General features: G+C 39.8%; 2 protein-coding genes across 2 annotated transcripts; one reads left to right on the forward strand and one right to left on the reverse strand.

Moving 5' to 3' along the window:
• Positions 1 to 1,333: 1,333 nt before the first annotated feature.
• LOC122748001 (heterogeneous nuclear ribonucleoprotein H-like) lies at positions 1,334 to 12,572 on the forward strand. The gene is made up of 2 exons (XM_043993747.1): positions 1,334 to 2,429; positions 12,217 to 12,572. Exons 1-2 carry the CDS (start codon positions 1,334 to 1,336, stop codon positions 12,570 to 12,572), a joined length of 1,452 nt encoding a protein of 483 aa, XP_043849682.1.
• Positions 12,573 to 16,694: 4,122 nt separating this feature from the next.
• Positions 16,695 to 17,350, reverse strand: LOC122750420 (eukaryotic translation initiation factor 4E-like). Its single transcript, XM_043997144.1, has one exon. The coding sequence runs from the start codon at positions 17,348 to 17,350 to the stop codon at positions 16,700 to 16,702; it is 651 nt and encodes a 216-aa protein (XP_043853079.1). The 3' UTR covers positions 16,695 to 16,699.
• Between the last annotated feature and the right edge of the window lie 3,233 nt (positions 17,351 to 20,583).

Below are 20,583 nucleotides of genomic sequence, written 5' to 3' on the forward strand. Positions count from 1 at the left end.
CTTCTAAGTAAAATAAAAATACCGTAAGCAGTACAAAAAAGTATAAGTAATGGGAAAAGCTCAATGAGTCACAGAAAGAAATAGACATTAAAACTATATTGTGGAAACACAATGTGGCCCTTTTAGAAATAGACATATGTAACCAAAAAAAGAAAGAAGTAATTAATAATTAAAAACTAGAAGCCAGTGGTATTTTTTTAAGTAAAATAAAGCCAATAAAATAGATCAACATTAGCTAAATTGACATTTTAAAAAGAGGAAAACTAAATTAATTGTATCAAAAAATTTAAAAAGGGTTATTCACAACATAAATAAAAGAAATACTAGAAACTACTTTCCTGATTTATATGCCAGTGGAACCAACAACTTGATTGAAATAGATGTATGCTTTAAAATGTAAAATATTCAGATTAATAGAACAAAAATAGAGTCCAGAGAATACATTCTCAGAAAAAGAAATTGAACAAACCACAAACTTGCAAAGCAAAAAAAAATCCAAGTAACATGCATTTTATGTAAATTTTGACATGTTCAAAGACCTATTATAACAAATTATTTTAAGAAAGTTGTAAAGTTGTAAATTTGGTCCTACCAAATTCCTTCTACCATATAAATATGGTCTTGATACCTAAAACTATAGAGTGATGAAAAAATATAGAAAATAATCTCTAATATTAGAGGAAATTTTAAAAAATACTATATTGGCAAAAAAAATTAAAAAGAAATAAATACAATATTGGCAAAAGGTCTATAACACTATATCACAACGAATATATCCCATATTTGGATTTAAACCAGAAATTCAGGGTTGGTTCAATATTAGGAAAACTTATCAACATAATAGTCCATGTTAATAAGAAGAACAAGAAAAAATGATTATATCAATAGATGGAGAAAAAGCTTTTTCTCTATAATACCTATTCTTGTTTTAAACATACAGATATACAAACATAGGAATGAGTGAACCTTTCCTTAATGTGATAATGACTAGCTTTCTAAAACAAAGAGCCAGAATGATAATGTAAAAGGAACAAATTAGAGGCCTTTACAATAAGATCAAGGGGAAAGCAAACTTGTCTATGATCACTTCTATATTATAGTGCTAGATAAACCAAAAACATAAGAAAAAGAAATTTTAAAAATAGATACAGTTAAAGAGGATGATATGATATATAATTTAGAGAACTCTTTTCACAGATGAATGATGGTTGGTTTGTTTAGAGAACTTTAATGAGTCAACTAAAAAAAATAATTGAACTTTCTTTGTAGGGAAGGTGAAGTCAAGTATAAAGGCAGTCCCATATCAAGCTGCTGCTGCTGCTGACTAAGCAAGATGATGCAGAGCACTGAAAGAGAAGGCTTTGTGGTGAGGGTCCGGGGCTTGCCTTGGTCATGCTCAGTCAGTGATGTCCAAAACTTCTTCTCAGAATGCAAAATTCAAAATGGGGCATCAGGCATTCATTTCATTTATAACAGAGAGGGAAAACCAAGTGGAGTGGCATTTGTTGAACTCGAATCTGAAGATGATGTCAAATTGGCACTGAAAAAAGATAAAGAGACTATGGCACACAGATATGTTGAAGTATTCAAGTCAAACAGTGTTGAGATGGATTGGACATTGAAGCATTCTGCTCCAAATACTCTTGACACTGCCAGCAATGGCTATGTACGCCTTAGAGGACTTCCATTTAGCTGCAACAAGGAAGATATCATTCAGTTCTTTTCAGGGTTGGAAATCATGCCAAATGGGATCACATTGCCGGTAGACTTTCAAGGGAGGAATAGTGGGGCAGCCTTTGTGCAGTTTGCCTCACAAGAAATAGCTGAAAAGGCTCTCAAGAAACACAAGGAAAGAATGGGGCACAGGTACATTGAAATCTTCAAGAGCAGCCAGGCAGAAGTGCATATGCATCATGATCCTCCTCAAAGGCGAATGGCTAGGCAACGGCCAAGTCCTTATGACAGACCTCAGGATGCCAGATGCTATGGTAGTCTTGCTAGAGGAGCTAGGTTTCAAGAAATGAGCTATGGTGCCTATGGAATTGGATATGGAGACTATAATGACTACCATGGATATAGTCATGAATATCACTTTGGAAGAGACCTCAATTACTACTTAGGAATGTCTGGTCATAGCTATGGAGATAGCTGGTCTACCTTCCAGAGGCCAGCGGGTCATTTTGTGCACATGAGAGGACTACCTTACAAAGCTACTGAAAATGACATCTATGAATTTTTCTCACCACTCAAACCTGTGGGAGCATACATTGAAACTGGACCTGATGGCAGAGTGACTGGAGAAGCAGATGTTGAATTTGCTACTCATGAAGATGCTGTGGCAGCTATGGCAAAAGACAAAGCAAATATGCAACACAGGTACATAGAGCTCTTCTTGAAATCTATAGCAGAAGAAGACAGTGGTGCTTATGATCCCCAAGTGATGGGAGGCATGGGCTTCTCAAACCAGTTTAGTTATGGCAGTACACCTAGCCAGGTGCTGAATGAAGCTTATGGAAGAGCCTTTGATGACCAGAACGAAGGTGACCAAGTTTTACAGGAAAACTTGAGCAATTTTTCAACCATACCTTGCATGGAGAACCAAGGAGAGATGAACAGCAGCTACAACAATTGGGAAAGCTTTGCACCTGTGGGAATGAATAGAATGGAAGGAATATCAGGCATGCCCAGTATGGGAAGTCAGTCAGCAATGCATCCTGATCAGTGATGCTTAGTCATCAACCTTTTAAAAAACAAACAAAAATGATGTTTTTCAATACAACCTTATGGTTTATACATTGTTACTGAAATTAGAATTGTTTTTTTAAATTTTGAGTTTGAGGTTTTTTTATAACTCCCAAAGATATTTATGAAGTGATAAGCAAGCTGAATTTTCTCAAGATTGTTATGTTGTATGAGTGTACTTAAGTATTGAGATTAAAGCAATCTCATTTGTATTAAATGTTACTCTTATGATAGACAAAAATACTAAAATGTATTTTTGGGAAACATGCTTTTTAAAACAATATTTTCTCAATTACATGTAAAAAACAATTTTTAACATTTGATTTTTAAAATTTTGAGTTCAGAATTCTTTTCATCCTTTCCTTCTTCCCCCCATTGTGAAGGGAAATAATTTTCTAATAGATCATGCATACCTAAGTCATGCAGAACATATTTCCATATTAGCCATGTTTCAAAAGAAAAAACAGGGTCATGAAGTTATTCAAGAATGAAATGACTCAACAAGACAATGAACCCGCCCAAAAGCAATAAAAATAAAGAAAATTAAAAGGTATGCTTTGATTCTGCATTCAGACTCCATTAATTTATTCTCTGTAAGTAGAAAGCAATTTTTATAAGTCCTTCAGAATTGTCTTGGATCATTGGATTGCTCAAAATACCTAATCCATTTACAGATCATCATACAGTATTGCTGTTGCTGTGTACAATGTTCCCCTGGTTCTTCTCACTTCCCCTTGTGTCACTTCATATAAGTTTTGCCAGGTTTTTCTAAAACCATTCTGCTCCTCATTTCTTTTTTTTTTTTTTTGGTGGGGCAATGGGGGTTAAGTGACTTACCCAGGGTAACACAGCTAGTCAAGTGTCTGAGGCCGGATTTGAACTCAGGTACTTCTGAATTCAGGGCCAGTGCTTTATCCACTGCGCCACCTAGCTGCCCTTGCTCCTCATTTCTTACAAAACAGTAGTATTCCATCAAAATCATATACTACAACTTCTTCAGCCATTCCCCAATTAATGGGCATTCCCAGAATTTCTATTTCTTTGCAACCATAAAAAATGCTGGCACAAATATTTTGTACATACAGCTTTTACTTTTTTTCTTTGATCTCTTTGGGATACAGACCTAGTAGCTGGGTCAAAGGATATGCAGTTTTATAACCCTTTGGGCATAATTCCACATTTTTCTCCAGAATGTTTGGATCAGTTCAAAACTGCACCAACTGTGCACTACAGTCCCAATTTTTCTATATCCCCTCCAACAGTTTTCTTTTTTAAAAGAAAGAACTATAAAGGAAACATATGACATGTTCTAGTTTATTTCCTTTACCATCCTATAAGGCCCAGCTTCTTAAACTGTAGGTCATGACCCCATATGAGTCACATAACTGAATGTGGGGGTCACAAAAAAATTGGCAATAGTAAAAGATTTGTAAGAATTTCTCAGGCAAAAAGGGGTTGCAAATGGAAAGAGTTTAAGAAGCCTTGCTATAAGGCACATTTAAGATTGTGTGGGGGAAGGGGAGGGGTTTAAGTCAGTGAGGACAATTTTGAGAAACAATATGGATATTGTGGGACTTTGGTGTTGGTATTTACATTAAGTTGTGAGGCACTGGTTTCAATCTTTCACTGTATTGGGATTTCCTTTTACATATGTTATATCAAATGAAACTTGTTAAATAAACCATTCAAAAATTGAGGAGATGGAGCAGCTAGGTGGCGCAGTGGATAGAGCACTGGTCCTGGATTCAGGAGGACCTGAGTTCAAATCTAGCCTATGACACTTGATACTTACTAGCTATGTGACCTTTGGCAAGTCACTTAATCCTCATTGCCCCACTCCCCCCCCCCCCAAAATGAGGGGATGGATCTAAGATGATGGAGTGAATGCAGCAACCCAGCCAACTCTATTTTTAATTGATTTTTCCAATAATAAGATAAGATCTGATTGTATGATGTCAAATCCAATTGAGTGAGAAGATGCATGGACTTGTCTGTATTTCCTATGAGATCCATCCTGAGGAACTTGGCAGTTCTCTGATTTCTGGGAAATTCTTGTCATTTTAATAGTATAACATTGAATACTGGTTTAGGGGTGAATGTCACTATTTCATCAATTTGAGAGCAGAAGAAATGCTGATTTGCCCAGAAGGAAAAGTGGGGGGAACCAGAAGAACAGTCATTAGCAGAAAAGCAGCTTTTTGTGGCACAAAATATTTATGAAGAAAACCTACAGTCCCAGAGTTAAAGTGGTCCCATACACATGCTCCTCCCCTACTGCTATAGTAGGATAATGTGACCCAGGTTAGTGTGTGGACTGTGATGTATTGATTATTGTATTTCCCTTATTTTGTGTATCTTTTTTTTTTCTTATCATTAATTAAATGTTTTATGTTTGAACTAATGGTATTATTATGATTAATTTTGTAGAAATAGGAAATATTCCAGTATCAGGAACTACAGTGGTAGGTAGCCTCACCTCCTCTTCCTACCACATACAAATACACCCAACAGGGCAAAAAAAAGAAAAAAGAAAAAAAGGAATGACTCCCACACCTTGTCCCTGCCCAATGCCACCATAGCTCTTGTGGCTGTAACTACTCCATACATGTTGCTGTCACCTTCCATACCAGTACTGATCCCAGAAATGAGAGTTCCACGTGACTCAAACTACCTTTTCTAGCTCACCATTAAGGATGTGTTTGGAACACCAAGAAGCTTGATTAACCATTTAGTCACCAGCCCAGAGACTCCAGCCAGGAAGTGTCTACTAGGTCAACCTCTGCTTGGCTAGAAGCCACCTCAGTCAGGGTGAGACTGGTGACAGCTTTTGACCAGCAATACTAATGACCAAGTCCCCTGACTTGGCCAATATGAGCCTCATGTCCCTGGGGCTCATCGCAGGGCCCACAGATTGTTCCCTTACTGGAAAGTCCAGACTTTGCCTATGTGGGATGAACTGAAGGACATCTGTTGTCACTTCCTAATGTCCCAGGGGAAATAGGTGGTGTGGGGGTCCTTAGGTATTTCTTTATAAAGAATTATACCTTTAGCACACAATCCAATTAGAATAAAATGGTCTTTTATTTGAGTGCAAGAGAAAGTGACCAAGAGGGAAATCAAAGATTTCCCTCAAGGGGAGGAGGTGGCTTATGGACATGATTCTGAGACACCTTTCTCCTTGACCAGAAGGAAGGTCAAAGCCTTTATAGAGCATGGATGGTGGGGGGAAGGATGGGGTGACCACCTGACTATGGAAAGTTCCCTTTGGGGGTGAGGAAAGTTTGAATGGGAGGGGGGGTTTCTCTGTCCCCTGGCATAGCTCAGGTAGCAGCTACGCCCAATGGTCTTATCTCTGGGTGGGGTGGGTCCAGACTTCTGGAGCTATCTTTGTCTCTGGCTCCACTTATCTCCCTCTACTTCTTAGGTGTGTCCATCCTTTAGTTTAGCTTTTCAAGGAGAAAACCTCTGAGTTAGGCCAGATTCATATCACTAATGATCAAAGTAAATCACAGGGAACCATGGACAAACATCCTAAAGCTTGCTCTAGTAACCTTTTGCTGTAAAAGGGTTGATGCTGTGATCCCTTTGGAAGCCAACCTCTGGTGCTTTGGGGAATTGGTAGGTTTTGAGATTCACACCAATTTCTCTCTTGCTTTTCCCTTTCCTGGATGGAAGGGAAATCAGCAACACTGAGGCTGCTTCGGCCTACTTTTTTTTTCCTTTTCTTTAAAAAATTTATTTAGAATTTCTTTATTTTCCCAAATTATATGTAAAAATAAATTTTGACATCAGATTTTAAAAAAAGAAAGCAGAGAAGATTTGAGGCAGCTAGGTGGTGATAGAGTGCTGGTCTCAGAAACACCTGAATTCTAATTGTGCTTCAATTACTACTTGTGAAAACCAGGGCAAGGTACTTAAGTTAATTAACCTTCAGCTTATTTCCCTAGCCTTAAAATGGGTAAAATCGTACCTAGCTCACAAGTTTCTTAGGTGCAAATGAAACCATAAATGTAAAGAGCCTTTTGCAAACCTTAAAGTGACATCTGAATGTGATTATGATGCTTATGACGATGTCTGGGAGAACCATGGAGCAAATGAGCCACTGCTGTGTATTCAGGCTGGAAATGGTGATTGCACTTATAAGAAGCTGTACCTTTATTCCCATTCATATTATTTCTTGGTATTTCCCTAGATGTCTGTACTTCAGGGTGCTTCGTTTTCTTACTTTAAACTCTATAGTCTACCCCAGAAATTTAGCTTTTTTCTTTAGTATCGCTGTTCTAGGCTATTCTTGAGGCTGGGGAAGTCACTCTCTTCCTGTTTGTCCCTTTAGTGCCCTATTTCTGGAGGTCATGGCTTCACTGAATGACTGATGGGACTTCCCTGCCCCCATGGTCTGTGGCTACTGAGGATGCTTTGACTCCCTCCAAGTAGGTAGTAATTAATTATTGTAGAAATCAGAAAAGATGAAGCTTGGGTCCTGATTGGTTTACTTAGATGCTGGGATCCTGTTGTAAGGCCTTCCAGAAACATGTGAACATTAAGTAAAAAATATCTTTTCACTGGAATAAAGAGGAGTCTCTTTCTGTCTTTACACTTCTTCAGTGCTTAGGAGACTGATGTGATCAAATGGTCAACTGAATAATTATCCTCTTCATTGTTTGTGATCTGTGAACACTCAGAAAGGAGAAAAGAAGTTAAATGTAACTAAATGAAGTGGGAAGCATAGAGTAGATAAAATAGCCAAGCCCTGGGGGTGGGGGTGGGGGTCCTTTGTGAAGGGAAACAAAGGGATTTTTCTACCACCACTCCTGTTGAGGTTGGAATTCACAGCTTATTAATGTGAATAGGAAAGGGGAGGAGACAGTTGAGAAAAGTATATAAAAGCTCAGTCCTGGCTCAGTTGGAGAGATCTCTGCTCAGAGCCTGGACTCTGCTGGAGCTGTTTTCCTGACCAAGAAGCCTCCTAGCAGGCTAGCAAAGGTAAGTTTCCTCCTGGGGAAATTTAAAGATGGCCTGTTTGTACATGGAGTGAATTAGAGACATGGGGTATGACTCAGTGCCTGTGACATGGTTGTAGCTTCATGACCATGGTCAAGTCACCTGCTATCTGGTAAACAGAGATTTTAATACTTGTAGTATCAGAATCCACAAAGCTGTAAGTATCAAATGGGATAATAGAGGCTGGTTGTTTGTCATGTGGTCAGCCTGATACCAACAAGATTCTTTCCACTCACAAGGCCAGGATTGTCTTCTTGATTCTGATCTTTGGCTATGATGATGGTCTGGCCTGTCTTGGCTAATAAGAATGGCTGCAGCTGAACTCTTGGGAGGTCCTGAGATGGGATCCAGCACCCACTGCTTTCCTTGGCAAGTACTGTAGGCAGTCAGACCACAAGCCTTTATTAAGCTCTTACAGTGTGCTAGGCATTCTGCTAAATTCTGGAGATACAAAGAAAGACAAAACCATGGCCCCTGCCCTCAAGGAGCTCACCTTCTAAGGAGGAGACACCATGCAAACAACTACATAGAAAATATATGGTGGGTAAATAATAGGTAATCAGAGGGAAGGGGGGGGGGTGGTGGCAGGGGCAAGGGGCAAGGCCTGCTCTAGAAAGTAGGATATTTGAGTTGAACCTTGAATGGAGCCACGGAGTTCAGTAGATAGAGGCAAGGGAGGAGAGCATTACAGGCTTAAGAAAATGCCAGGGAAAAGGCATAGAGTCATACCCCTCACCCCACATATGTGATCACTTGCAGCATTGTTTTCCATGCTCCTGTTTGTGAGTCCTTGGTACTTGCACTCTTTTCAGCCACTTACACTATTTTTTCTTTGACTTGGACTATCTAAATTTAACTATGACCTTTTTTGTTATTCTGAATTTTATAAATTTTGACAAGCACAAACATTTCTATATAAAAAGATGAACAGTGAAAGAGGATTATCTATGAAACCAAAAATTTCCATTTAATCTCCATTGCTTTCCTTTTAAAAAATTTATACTAACTTGTGCAGATAAGTTTCAAAGTTGAACTATTGGGGTGTCTCGAAATTTCAATCATTCCTCAGTTGATGGGTTTTGACTTTCCAGGTTTTCGTGCGCGCGTGTCTGCGTGCGCGCGTGTCTGCGTGCGCGCGTGTCTGCGTGCGCGCGTGTCTGCGTGCGCGCGTGTCTGCGTGCGCGCGTGTCTGCGTGCGCGCGTGTCTGCGTGCGCGCGTGTCTGCGTGCGCGCGTGTCTGCGTGCGCGCGTGTCTGCGTGCGCGCGTGTCTGCGTGCGCGCGTGTCTGCGTGCGCGCGTGTCTGCGTGCGCGCGTGTCTGCGTGCGCGCGTGTCTGCGTGCGCGCGTGTCTGCGTGCGCGCGTGTCTGCGTGCGCGCGTGTCTGCGTGCGCGCGTGTCTGCGTGCGCGCGTGTCTGCGTGCGCGCGTGTCTGCGTGCGCGCGTGTCTGCGTGCGCGCGTGTCTGCGTGCGCATTCTTTCTTTCTTTTAACTCCTTGGAATAGGTGCCAATTAATGATAGGATTGGGCCAAAAGAGTAAGTGAGTCTGTGTGTATGTGTGTCTCTGCAACCTCCCCAACCTTTGTCTTTGTCCTTTATTGTCATCTTTGTTAATCAGATGACACTGAGGTAGAACCTTAAAGTAATCATTTTCTTTCTCTATTAGTGATGTGAAATTTTTTTGTACTAAGTTTATTACTTGGATCTCTGCCTTTGAGAACTACCTATACATATCCCTTAACGATTGATCAATTGAGGAATGGCTCTGATTCTTATATATTTTTATCAGACCTTCATCTGAGAAACTTCCTACAAAAGTCTCCCCCACCCCCTGCCCCCAGATAAATGTTTCCCTTCTAAATTTAACTGCATTGATTTTTGTTTGTGCAGCTTGGTGGTTTGGTGGATGGAGCACTTCCTTGGAGTCAAGAACTGAGTTCAAATCTGGCCTCAGGCATTTACTGGCTGTACCACCAATGGCAAGTCACTTAACCTTTGTCTGCCTCAGTTTTCTCAACTGTAAAATGGGGATACTTCCCAGTGTTGAGTACAAAAATGAGATCATCATATTTGTCAAGTGCTTTGCAAACCTTACCGTGCTATATAAATTCTAGTTGTTATTATGCCAAAATGTCCACTTTGTGTGTACTAAAAGTTCTGCATTTTATCTACTATGATTCTATCATTTGTTCATAATCTCTTCTTCTGTCCATACCTCTGAAAGGAATCTCCTCTTTTGGACTTCAACTTAATGTCAAAAGCTAGAGTTAAAATAGAAAGAATGCACCAGTTGCCTCCTGAAAGAAACCCCTAATTGAAAACATTCAGGAATATCATAGCCAAAATCTAGAGCTTCTAAGTAAAATAAAAATACCGTAAGCAGTACAAAAAAGTATAAGTAATGGGAAAAGCTCAATGAGTCACAGAAAGAAATAGCCATTAAAACTATATTGTGGAAACTCAATGTGGCCCTTTCAGAAATAGAAGTAATTAATAATTAAAACTAGAAGCCAGTGGTTTTTTTTTTAAGTAAAATAAAGCCAATAAAATAGATCAACATTAGTTAATTTGATATTTAAAAAAGAATTCACAACATAAAAAAAAATACTAGAAACTACTTTCCTGATTTATATGCCAGTGGAACCAACAACTTGATTGAAATAGATGTATGCTTTAAAATGTAAAATATTCAGATTAATAGAACAAAAAATAGAGTCCAGAGAATACATTCTCAGAAAAAGAAATTGAACAAACCATAAACTTGCAAAGCAAAAAAAAAAATCCAAGTAACATACATTTTATGTAAATTTTGGCATCTTCAAAGACCTATTATAACAAATTATTTTAAGAAAGTTGTAAAGTAATGGGTCCTACCAAATTCCTTCTACCATATAAATATGGTCTTGATACCTAAAACTATGGAGTGATCTAAAAATATAGAAAATGATCTCTAATGAATATTAGAAGAAATTTTAAAAAATACTATATTGGCAAAAAAAAATTAAAAAGAAATAAATACAATATTGGCAAAAGGTCTATAACACTATATCACAATGATTATATCTTATATCCAGGTTGGATTTAAACAAGAAATTCAGGGTTGGTTCAATATTAGGAAAACTATCAACATAATAATCCATGCTAATAACAAGAACAAGAAAAAATGATTATATCAATAGATGGAGAAAAAGCTTTTGATCTATAATACCCATTCTTTTTTTAAACACACAGATAAACACACAAACATAGGAAAGAGTGAATCTTTCCTTAATGTGATCATTTCTAGCTAACTTTTCACAGATGAATGATGGTTGGTTTGTTTAGAGAACTTTAATGAGTCAACTAAAAAAAATAATTGAACTTTCTTTGCAGGGAAGGTGAAGTCAAGTATAAAGGCAGTCCCATATCAAGCTGCTGCTGCTGCTGACTAAGCAAGATGATGCAGAGCACTGAAAGAGAAGAAGGCTTTGTGGTGAGGGTCCGGGGCTTGCCTTGGTCATGCTCAGTCAGTGATGTCCAAAACTTCTTCTCAGAATGCAAAATTCAAAATGGGGCATCAGGCATTCATTTCATTTATAACAGAGAGGGAAAACCAAGTGGAGTGGCATTTGTTGAACTCGAATCTGAAGATGATGTCAAATTGGCACTGAAAAAAGATAAAGAGACTATGGCACACAGATATGTTGAAGTATTCAAGTCAAACAGTGTTGAGATGGATTGGACATTGAAGCATTCTGCTCCAAATACTCTTGACACTGCCAGCAATGGCTATGTACGCCTTAGAGGACTTCCATTTAGCTGCAACAAGGAAGATATCATTCAGTTCTTTTCAGGGTTGGAAATCATGCCAAATGGGATCACATTGCCGGTAGACTTTCAAGGGAGGAATAGTGGGGCAGCCTTTGTGCAGTTTGCCTCACAAGAAATAGCTGAAAAGGCTCTCAAGAAAAACAAAGAAAGAATGGGGCACAGGTACATTGAAATCTTCAAGAGCAGCCAGGCAGAAGTGCATATGCATCATGATCCTCCTCAAAGGCGAATGGCTAGGCAACGGCCAAGTCCTTATGACAGACCTCAGGATGCCAGATGCTATGGTAGTCTTGCTAGAGGAGCTAGGTTTCAAGAAATGAGCTATGGTGCCTATGGAATTGGATATGGAGACTATAATGACTACCATGGATATAGTCATGAATATCACTTTGGAAGAGACCTCAATTACTACTTAGGAATGTCTGGTCATAGCTATGGAGATAGCTGGTCTACCTTCCAGAGGCCAGCGGGTCATTTTGTGCACATGAGAGGACTACCTTACAAAGCTACTGAAAATGACATCTATGAATTTTTCTCACCACTCAAACCTGTGGGAGCATACATTGAAACTGGACCTGATGGCAGAGTGACTGGAGAAGCAGATGTTGAATTTGCTACTCATGAAGATGCTGTGGCAGCTATGGCAAAAGACAAAGCAAATATGCAACACAGGTACATAGAGCTCTTCTTGAAATCTATAGCAGAAGCAGACAGTGGTGCTTATGATCCCCAAGTGATGGGAGGCATGGGCTTCTCAAACCAGTTTAGTTATGGCAGTACACCTAGCCAGGTGCTGAATGAAGCTTATGGAAGAGCCTTTGATGACCAGAACGAAGGTGACCAAGTTTTACAGGAAAACTTGAGCAATTTTTCAACCATACCTTGCATGGGGAACCAAGGAGAGATGAACAGCAGCTACAACAATTGGGAAAGCTTTGCACCTGTGGGAATGAATAGAATGGAAGGAATATCAGCCATGCCCAGTATGGGAAGTCAGTCAGCAATGCATCCTGATCAGTGATGCTTAGTCAACTTTTTAAAACAAACAGACAAATGATTTTCAATATAAGCTTATGGTTTATACTGAAATTAGAATGTTTTTTAAAATTTTAAGTTTGAGGTGTTTTTATAACTCATGATGTAATAAGCAAGCTGAATAAAGATTATAACTGTTTAAAAAATAATTTAGATTTTTTTATTTTTCCAAGTTATATGTAAAAACAAATTTTGACATCAAATATTTTATACATAGCCATGTAAAACATTTCCAAATTAGCCAGGTTGTAAAAGAAAACAGAAAACCAAAACTTCAGATAAAGGAACTAACAAAAAAAAATTATGCTTCAATCTCTATTCAGATACCCTCAGTTCTTTCTCTGTAGATGGACTGCATTTTTCATAAGTCCTTCAGAATTGTCTTGATCGTTGCATTACTGAAAATAACCAAGTTACTCACAACAGATAATCTTATAATAGTGCTGTTATTATCAGTACATTTCACTTTTGTTTTTTTTGGCAGGGCAATGGGGGGGTTAAGTGACTTGCCCAGGATCACACAGCTAGTAAGTGTCAACTGTCTGAGGCCAGATTTGAACTCAGGTCCTCCTGAATCCAGGGCCAGTGCTTTATCCACTGTGCCACCTAGCCATCTCTACATTTTACTTTTCATCAGGTTTTTCTTATAGCATCCTACTCATCATTTTCCTTTACAGTAAACTAAATTTATATAGTACTTTAAAGAGAGATTTCCTTACATATCTTTTTTTTTTTTTTTTTTAGGCAGTGGGGGTTAAGTGACTTGCCCAGGGTCACACAGCTAGTAAGTGTTAAGTGTCTGAAGCAGGATTTGAACTCAGGTACTCCTGAATCCTGGGCTGGTGCTTTAACCACTGCGCCATCTAGCTGCCCCCTGAGATTTCCTTACAATAAACCCATTAGGTTGATTATTGTAACAACAGTAATAAATAACATTTTTATAGTATCTTATACCTGACAAAGAATTGTCTTCACAATAGCCCAGTAAAGTAAGTACCATACATTTTATCATCATCGTCAATCAGTCCTCTTTATCCAGTCATCAGAAATCCATTAATCAGTCCATCAATCAGTCAACCATCATCATCTTACATTGCTCTTACCTCTCCTTCTCAAATGTTTGGTTTTAGTGTCTAAATTTTTTTTTTGTACCATTTTTTTCCTTTTCTTTTTCATAGTTACTATTGTGAACTGTTTCCCTTCATTTTATTCCCTTCCCATGATATTTATTCTATTTTCTATCTTCTTTCACCCTATACCTTCTCAAGTGTTTTGTTTCTGACTGCCCCCTCTCCCCATCTGCCCTCCTTTCATCACTTCCCCCCTTATCCCCTTCCCCTCCTACATTCCTGCAGGGTTAGATAGATGACTCTACCCAAATGAGTGCATATGTTATTCCCTCTTTGGGCCAATTCTAGTGCTCCCTATTCTTCTTGAGTCAGATTTGAAGACTATTGTATGACAAAGTAAATGGCAAGACCAACCACAAAACAAAAGCAAATGTTGTGAAATTTCAAGTAACAAGCATGGGCCCAAAGAAGAGATATAAAAGGCACTCCCAACTCTTCCCCTTTGCAGAGATACATAGAACATGGATGTAGTAAATGACATATTTTTGCAGATTTTCCCAATGTATTGATAAGTATTGCTGAATGTTTTTTCCTCTCCCATCCCTCTCCCTGCCCCCCCCCCCAATAAATACCCATTGTTATATGAAATGGCTCACTAGGAGAGGATGAGGGAAGAAATGTTGAGAGAACTTGTAATGATAGAAAAAACAGAAGCTATCAAAATTTTATTTTAAAAACTATCCTTTTAAATAATACAGTTTATAATTTTCTGTGTATATCGGAAAATATTTTAATATCAATGAACATGCAAATTTTTGCCATTTCTGCTTACATGAATACTAGGATATTGTTAGTTGTTTGTCCTTTGTTCTCAAAGAAGACCAATGGTATCAGGAAGGTGATGTCTTGATTTGCAAGTGAATTTGATTTAAATGAGGAAGGGCTGTGTTCCAGCATCACACTCTACTCCAGAGCCATCTGGAAGCAGTGGCAGACCTTGGCCTTTTTAAGCTAAGGTCTTTCCTTTTTTTGTTTGTTTGGGTTTTGTTTGTTTAAGTGAGGCAATTGGGGTTAAGTGACTTGCCCAGGGTCACACAGCTAGTAAGTGTTAAGTGTCTGAGGCCGGATTTGAACTCAGGTACTCCTGAATCCAGGGCCGGTGCTTTAACCACTTCACCATCTAACTGCCCCTACTAAGGTCTTTCCAAAGTCTGTTTTTCTGAGGTAACACCCATTAAGTGATTAAAGCTAGGTAAGATATGAGACCAAAAAGAAAAAAAAAGTGGCCTCTTTAACCCAGTCAAAAAACAAACAAAATATCAGTCTGGCAGGGGAAGACCCTCAGGGTTTCTGGCCAAAACAAACACAATTGCTATTTACATTCACTCTAAGCCAAACAATGACCAACTGAGACTTGGTCTGGAATCTGCTGTTGATCAGTCAGTGAGAGACAGAGTGATTTGGGTTTGAGGCATGGTCAAATAGCTCCATTAGAATCCAATGGGGATAGAGCACCGACCCTGGAGTCAGGAGTACCTGAGTTCAAATCTGGCCTCAGACACTTAACACTTACTAGCTGTGTGACCCTGGGCAAGTCACTTAACCCCAATTGCCTCACTAAAAAAAAAATCCAATGGACTTTCTCAAAGCTTGGGTGTCCAATTCTATATTTCAAGAAATCATAAATGAAACGACATGAGACAAGAGATTTAAATTTAAATAAGTAGGGAAGAGAAAAAAAATCTAGCTTCAAAACTCCAAGATATCTTGTGAGATTTTTAGCTATCAAAATTTATATTCCTTTGGACAGAGCACCCACAGGTAAGGGTATGGTTATGTTACTGCTATATGGGTTCCCCAAAATATTCCTCTTTAAAAGAATTACTCGCTCACACAATCCAATCAAAAGTTAAGTAAAAAGTTTTTATTATTTGGCACACAAGAGGTATAGCCAGGAGAAGTCTAACTTCAACTCCTGGGGAGGTACAGGTTTATGGCATGTTCCTTAATCAGACAGCACATACAGTATGGCTGGGAGAAGTGTAACTTCAACTCCCTGAAGAAAGAAGATGACAATTTTATAGAGGTGAGAAGCGGGTGGGGGTAGAGACCTAAGACTGAAAAGTTATAGCAGTTTGAAAATGATGACATTAGCTAAATTCCACATTTCTAACTTGAGATTGTTGTCACTACCTGGTCCTAATCATATAGCAAACAGGACTGGCTCCCAACCAAGCTCATGTTGTCAATTCAAGGAGCCCGGCTTTCTGGGTGGCTGCTTTATTATCTGTTTGACCAACTACTACCTGGTTAATCAACTATTTTGCAGCTCCAAGGAAAGAGTAATCTCTAACTGACCCCAGCAAGCTGATTGACTGCATTTCTCCATCGTCATAGTGTCCTTGTGGCCAGAGCATCCCTAAGGACTCAGTCTTCTCAGGCTGCTACTACAATTTCCTATGTAGATAGAGGGAGGGAGGAAATAACATTACCCAGTTGGAATTGGTCAGTTGGGTCAGTGGGGCAGCTACTACTCAGATTTTTATCTTTCTTTCTCAAACAGGATCAATGACATCTGGAAGGTGATGTCTTAACCTACAAGTGAATTGGAGTTGTGTTTGAAAAGATTATTTTCATAACTGTTTCCTATGAAAAACAGAGTTAGAAACTCATGGAACAGATCAGAGAGCAATTAGGAGCACACAACACCAAGAGCAAGCAGACATGTACATGTAAAGATTCCTTCCAAAGAAGGAGTTCAAAGACTTTTTAGATGGAAAACAAATTTAAATGTAGTCCACTCTGTTTCTGATGAGGCTTTGATTCAGCTCCCAAATCTTGATTGCTTGATGCAGTATCCTATGAAAGAATACTCAGGTGTCTTTTTTTTTTAGTGAGGCAATTGGGGTTAAGTGACTTGCCCAGGGTCACACAGCTAGTAAGTGTTAAGTGTCTGAGGCTGGATTTGAACTCAGGTACTCCTGACTCCAGGGCAGGTGCTCTATCCACTGCGCCACCTAGCTGCTCCCCAGAAGGTGTCTTCTTAAACAACAAACCTATTTTTAGGGATGGAGCCACTCTTAGTAGCTGTGTCTGCATGGGACTGATAACCAATCACTATCTTTGGAGGAAGTCCTAACCTTTCCTTGTATACCTTCCCTATATGTGTAATAGCATCTCTGTTTTCACACTCAGTAGTCCATATTGCTATCTTATCACCTTTAGCTCTAACATTAACAACCGCTCCACACACATCATCACTGTAGTCATCAAATGACTCCCCAATAAGGCACAGCAGTGTCTCTAGCCAAAATCGATTGAGGTCACTTCCTCTCTGCTGTCTGTTTAATGTAACCAGCCATCGTCCTCCTCGTTTGTTTTTTTCATCTTCCCACATAGGCTTGATCCCATCCTTAAAAAGTGAGTAGTCACAGCCAGGCATTAAATTACTAGACAGCTGGATATGGTTGTATAAAGCCCAGAAGTCCTCAATAGTATCAAACTTAGAGATCAGATGAAGGTTTCCTTGCCAAGTTTTGCTCTTATCATTTTTAAAAAACCAGAGCGCCCATCTGTTCTGCAGTGGATGTTTAATGTAGTGTTCAGGGTTGGCAACCTCCTGATTGGTTTCAGTTTTTTCTTCTGCACGTTGCGGGTTAAGAGTGGTGGTGGTTTCTAGTTCCACAGTTGCCATCTTAGATCGATCTCAGAATATTTTCTTAGAGAGTCTATGACACCTCAGATTTTTCCAGGAGTCAAGACAGGGTGGCTCTGGTAGACAAAAAGTGCTTGTTAATAAGTCATAAAGCACCAGTTAACTTGAGGATGAAAGTTCTCTGCAGGTAAGAGTGTCTATATAGCTGTCCCATTATCCTCAAATGTCTATAGAGAGACAAATGGCCCATATATCCCAAATAAAAAACCTGGGTTGACTTGACACCTATTTGTACATCATCCAGGTTCAGTCTCTGTCATTGCAAAGGATTTCTGATGTTAGGCTGGATTTTCATACAGTTAGGGGAATTCTAATAAATGCAATTCATCAAGTGATACTAGGATAATACTAGGATAAGATTGAGAATAGAGGAAAGATCTTAGAGATGAAGACCTTAAGTAATTTTTCAGTCCTTTTTCACTCCTCACAAGACTTCTCTTCTCTTCACCACCCCCGCCCAGCCCCACCCAAGTAATCAAGAGGAGCTGAGAGCTCTCAGGCCACCTCCTCATTTATTTTCCACCAATCAGGGTTGCTTTTCTCTTCTCAGGGGTTTGTCATATTCAGTACCCCCCCCCCCCCATTCTGACTCTTCCTGTCCCCATTTGTGGTTTTCTTGGCTAAGATACTAGAAGGGTTTGCCATTTCCTTTTCCAGATCATTTTGCAGGTGAGGAACTGAGACAAACAGGGTGAAATGACTTGACCAGGGTCACACAGTAAATATCTGAGGCCAGATTTGAACTCAAGAAGAGTCCTACTGACTCCAGGCCCAGTGCTCTTTCTACTGTACCACCCAGCTTCCCTGATGAGGGCCTTACACCAGGCAAAAGATAAATGTTTACACTGGGAGGTTTAGTGCTTGAAACAGCTATTCATCCTATATATTTGGAGGGAGGAATTGGAACATCTGGGTGGAAGTGGCACCTGAGAGAGTGGGAAATCATGTACACAGAAGATTTTGAGGCAAATGAGGGTGTAGGGGCAAAATTTAATATGGGGAGAGTTAATTGGGTGGCTCGCTGTAATATTGGGGTTCAGAAAATAATAAGGGACCTCTAGGTCCAAAGCTTCCTCCCCTCTGTACTGCCTTTTTAAGTTATTTCTCCCAGACCAATAAGAAAGGAGCTTAACAGCCTCTTTTCCACAAACAAATCAGGTTTTATTTAATGGGAATAAAATACACAGCAAAGGTGAAATTAATAAGGTCAAGGACAAGGAAATAGGGAAAGAGGAATATGGATGATCTCTCTGGCTCTAGCAAAGGCTGTCTCAAAACCTAAACTCGCTTTCAGCTCAGCTAATTCAAAGAGTTGGATTTTATTAACTTACCACCAAGAGTCCGTAATTTCTATGGCAGCCAGTCTCCAGTCAGCTCCAACAGCAGCTCCAAGGCCAGAGAGAGACCCCTACTTCCTGTTGGGTCCTTTTTTCTACCTTTTTCTTCCTCCCCCAAAGGGGAGGTCCTTCAAGTAGTGTGGCTGAGATTGCTTCCCTGTTGATGACGCAGTCCACAGCCTCTGAGGACACTCCTTCTCAGGGCTGGCTAAATTTAAACTAGGTCTGACAGGGCAGGCCAGGTGTGGCTCAAGATCTAATCATCTTTAAGTGGGTACTTAGTAGTTTCTCATTCACACCCAATTCAAATACTACTAAGTCAATCAAGTTGGACCCCTGGGCATCTGCCAAATTCCATTACTTTACCACAAGGGGAAAGGTAGAAAATGGAGAGTCTAGATGAATAGTGGGCCTTGTAATCAGGGATAGGGATGGGGAGGGGACCCAATCACAGTCCAGTGTCCTCTCTGACAATTGTGATAAACAATTGGCATTTTGCTAGTGTATAGAATCTAGCTACTACTTCCAAGTTACAAGATTTCCCATTCCCCTCCCCTAGTTGTATGCCACATCCCTGTAATAAAGGATGGCTAAAATATTCACCAATCCAACCATAGAGCAGCCTCTGTGCATGCAAACCAGAATCTAGGAAAGGTTAGCAGCATCTACTTTTTGTTTTTCGTTGTTTTTTTTTTTTTTGTGAGGCAATTGGGGTTAAGTGACTTGCCCAGGGTCACATAGCTAGTAAGTGTTAAGTGTCTGAGGGCAGATTTGAACTCAGGTCTTCCTGAGTCCAGGGCCAGTGCTCTATCCACTGTGCCACCTAGCTGCCCCAGCAGCATCTACTTTTTTTTATTTTTTTATTTTTTGGTGAGGCAATTGGGGTTAAGTGACTTGCCCAGGGTCACACAGCTAGTAAGTGTTAAGTGTCTGAGGCCAGATTTGAACTCAGGTCTTCCTGAGTCCAGGGCCAGTGCTATCCACTGTGCCACCTAGCTGCCCCAGCAGCATCTACTTTTGATGGGGGTGGGCAGTGTTGGAGATGAGACTCTGTGCTTTGAGATAAAATCCTGTACTTTTCACCAGTTAGCTAGTATCACAAAATAGAATGAAGAAAAGTATGTGCCAATCCTGTCCTCTTCACCCAGTGGATACATACCACTCTGGGTATTCCTTGTACCCTCCAGTCAGCTGATAAGAGCTTGCCTAATGAAAGGGTCTAAAATTCTAGCTATACTGTCTAAAATATCTAATGAGTGGTTGCCAATAAATTATAAGCTTTAGCAAGAGTTAGACTTTTAAGCATTTATTAAGGAGAATAAGAATTTGGAAAGAAAGAGAGAGAGAAAGGCCTAGATTCCTCTATCTATTGAAGGGAGAGTGCATTTGTAGCTCCCTTCTCCACCAGAGTCCTCAGGAAAGAGTGAGCCAGTGCGCCAGCCTTCCCCTTCCTCCTCCCACAAGCCAATGTCACTTCCTGACGCCAAAGAAAGCCACATGGTCCTGCCCTCAGAGGCCCTCTCCTCCTGTTGGAGCTTTCCTACAGTAAGCCTCCAGCAGGTGGTGTCATTCCAATCATTACACTAACATTCCAAAAAGTGAAAGAGAATCCCAAGAAGGTGGGGAGGAATTTTCCCCAGACCCTCAATAAATCTAGCAACTTTCATCGCTGATAGGGCCATTCTATCACCCTGGCCACACACTTAGCATCTTCCTCAAATAAACACTTTCATGCCTTCATATGAAGAAAAGCTTAGTTTCCAATTCTTTGGGTGAGGAACCTACACATACCTACACTCTCCCACAACAAAAACTTGGTGCCGAAACCTGGGAAGATAGCTTCTAGCTCTGACACCCTCCATCTGGAGGTAAGAA

Source organism: Dromiciops gliroides, chromosome 3 (genome assembly GCF_019393635.1).
Source record: "Dromiciops gliroides isolate mDroGli1 chromosome 3, mDroGli1.pri, whole genome shotgun sequence".
Lineage (NCBI taxonomy): Eukaryota > Metazoa > Chordata > Mammalia > Microbiotheria > Microbiotheriidae > Dromiciops > Dromiciops gliroides.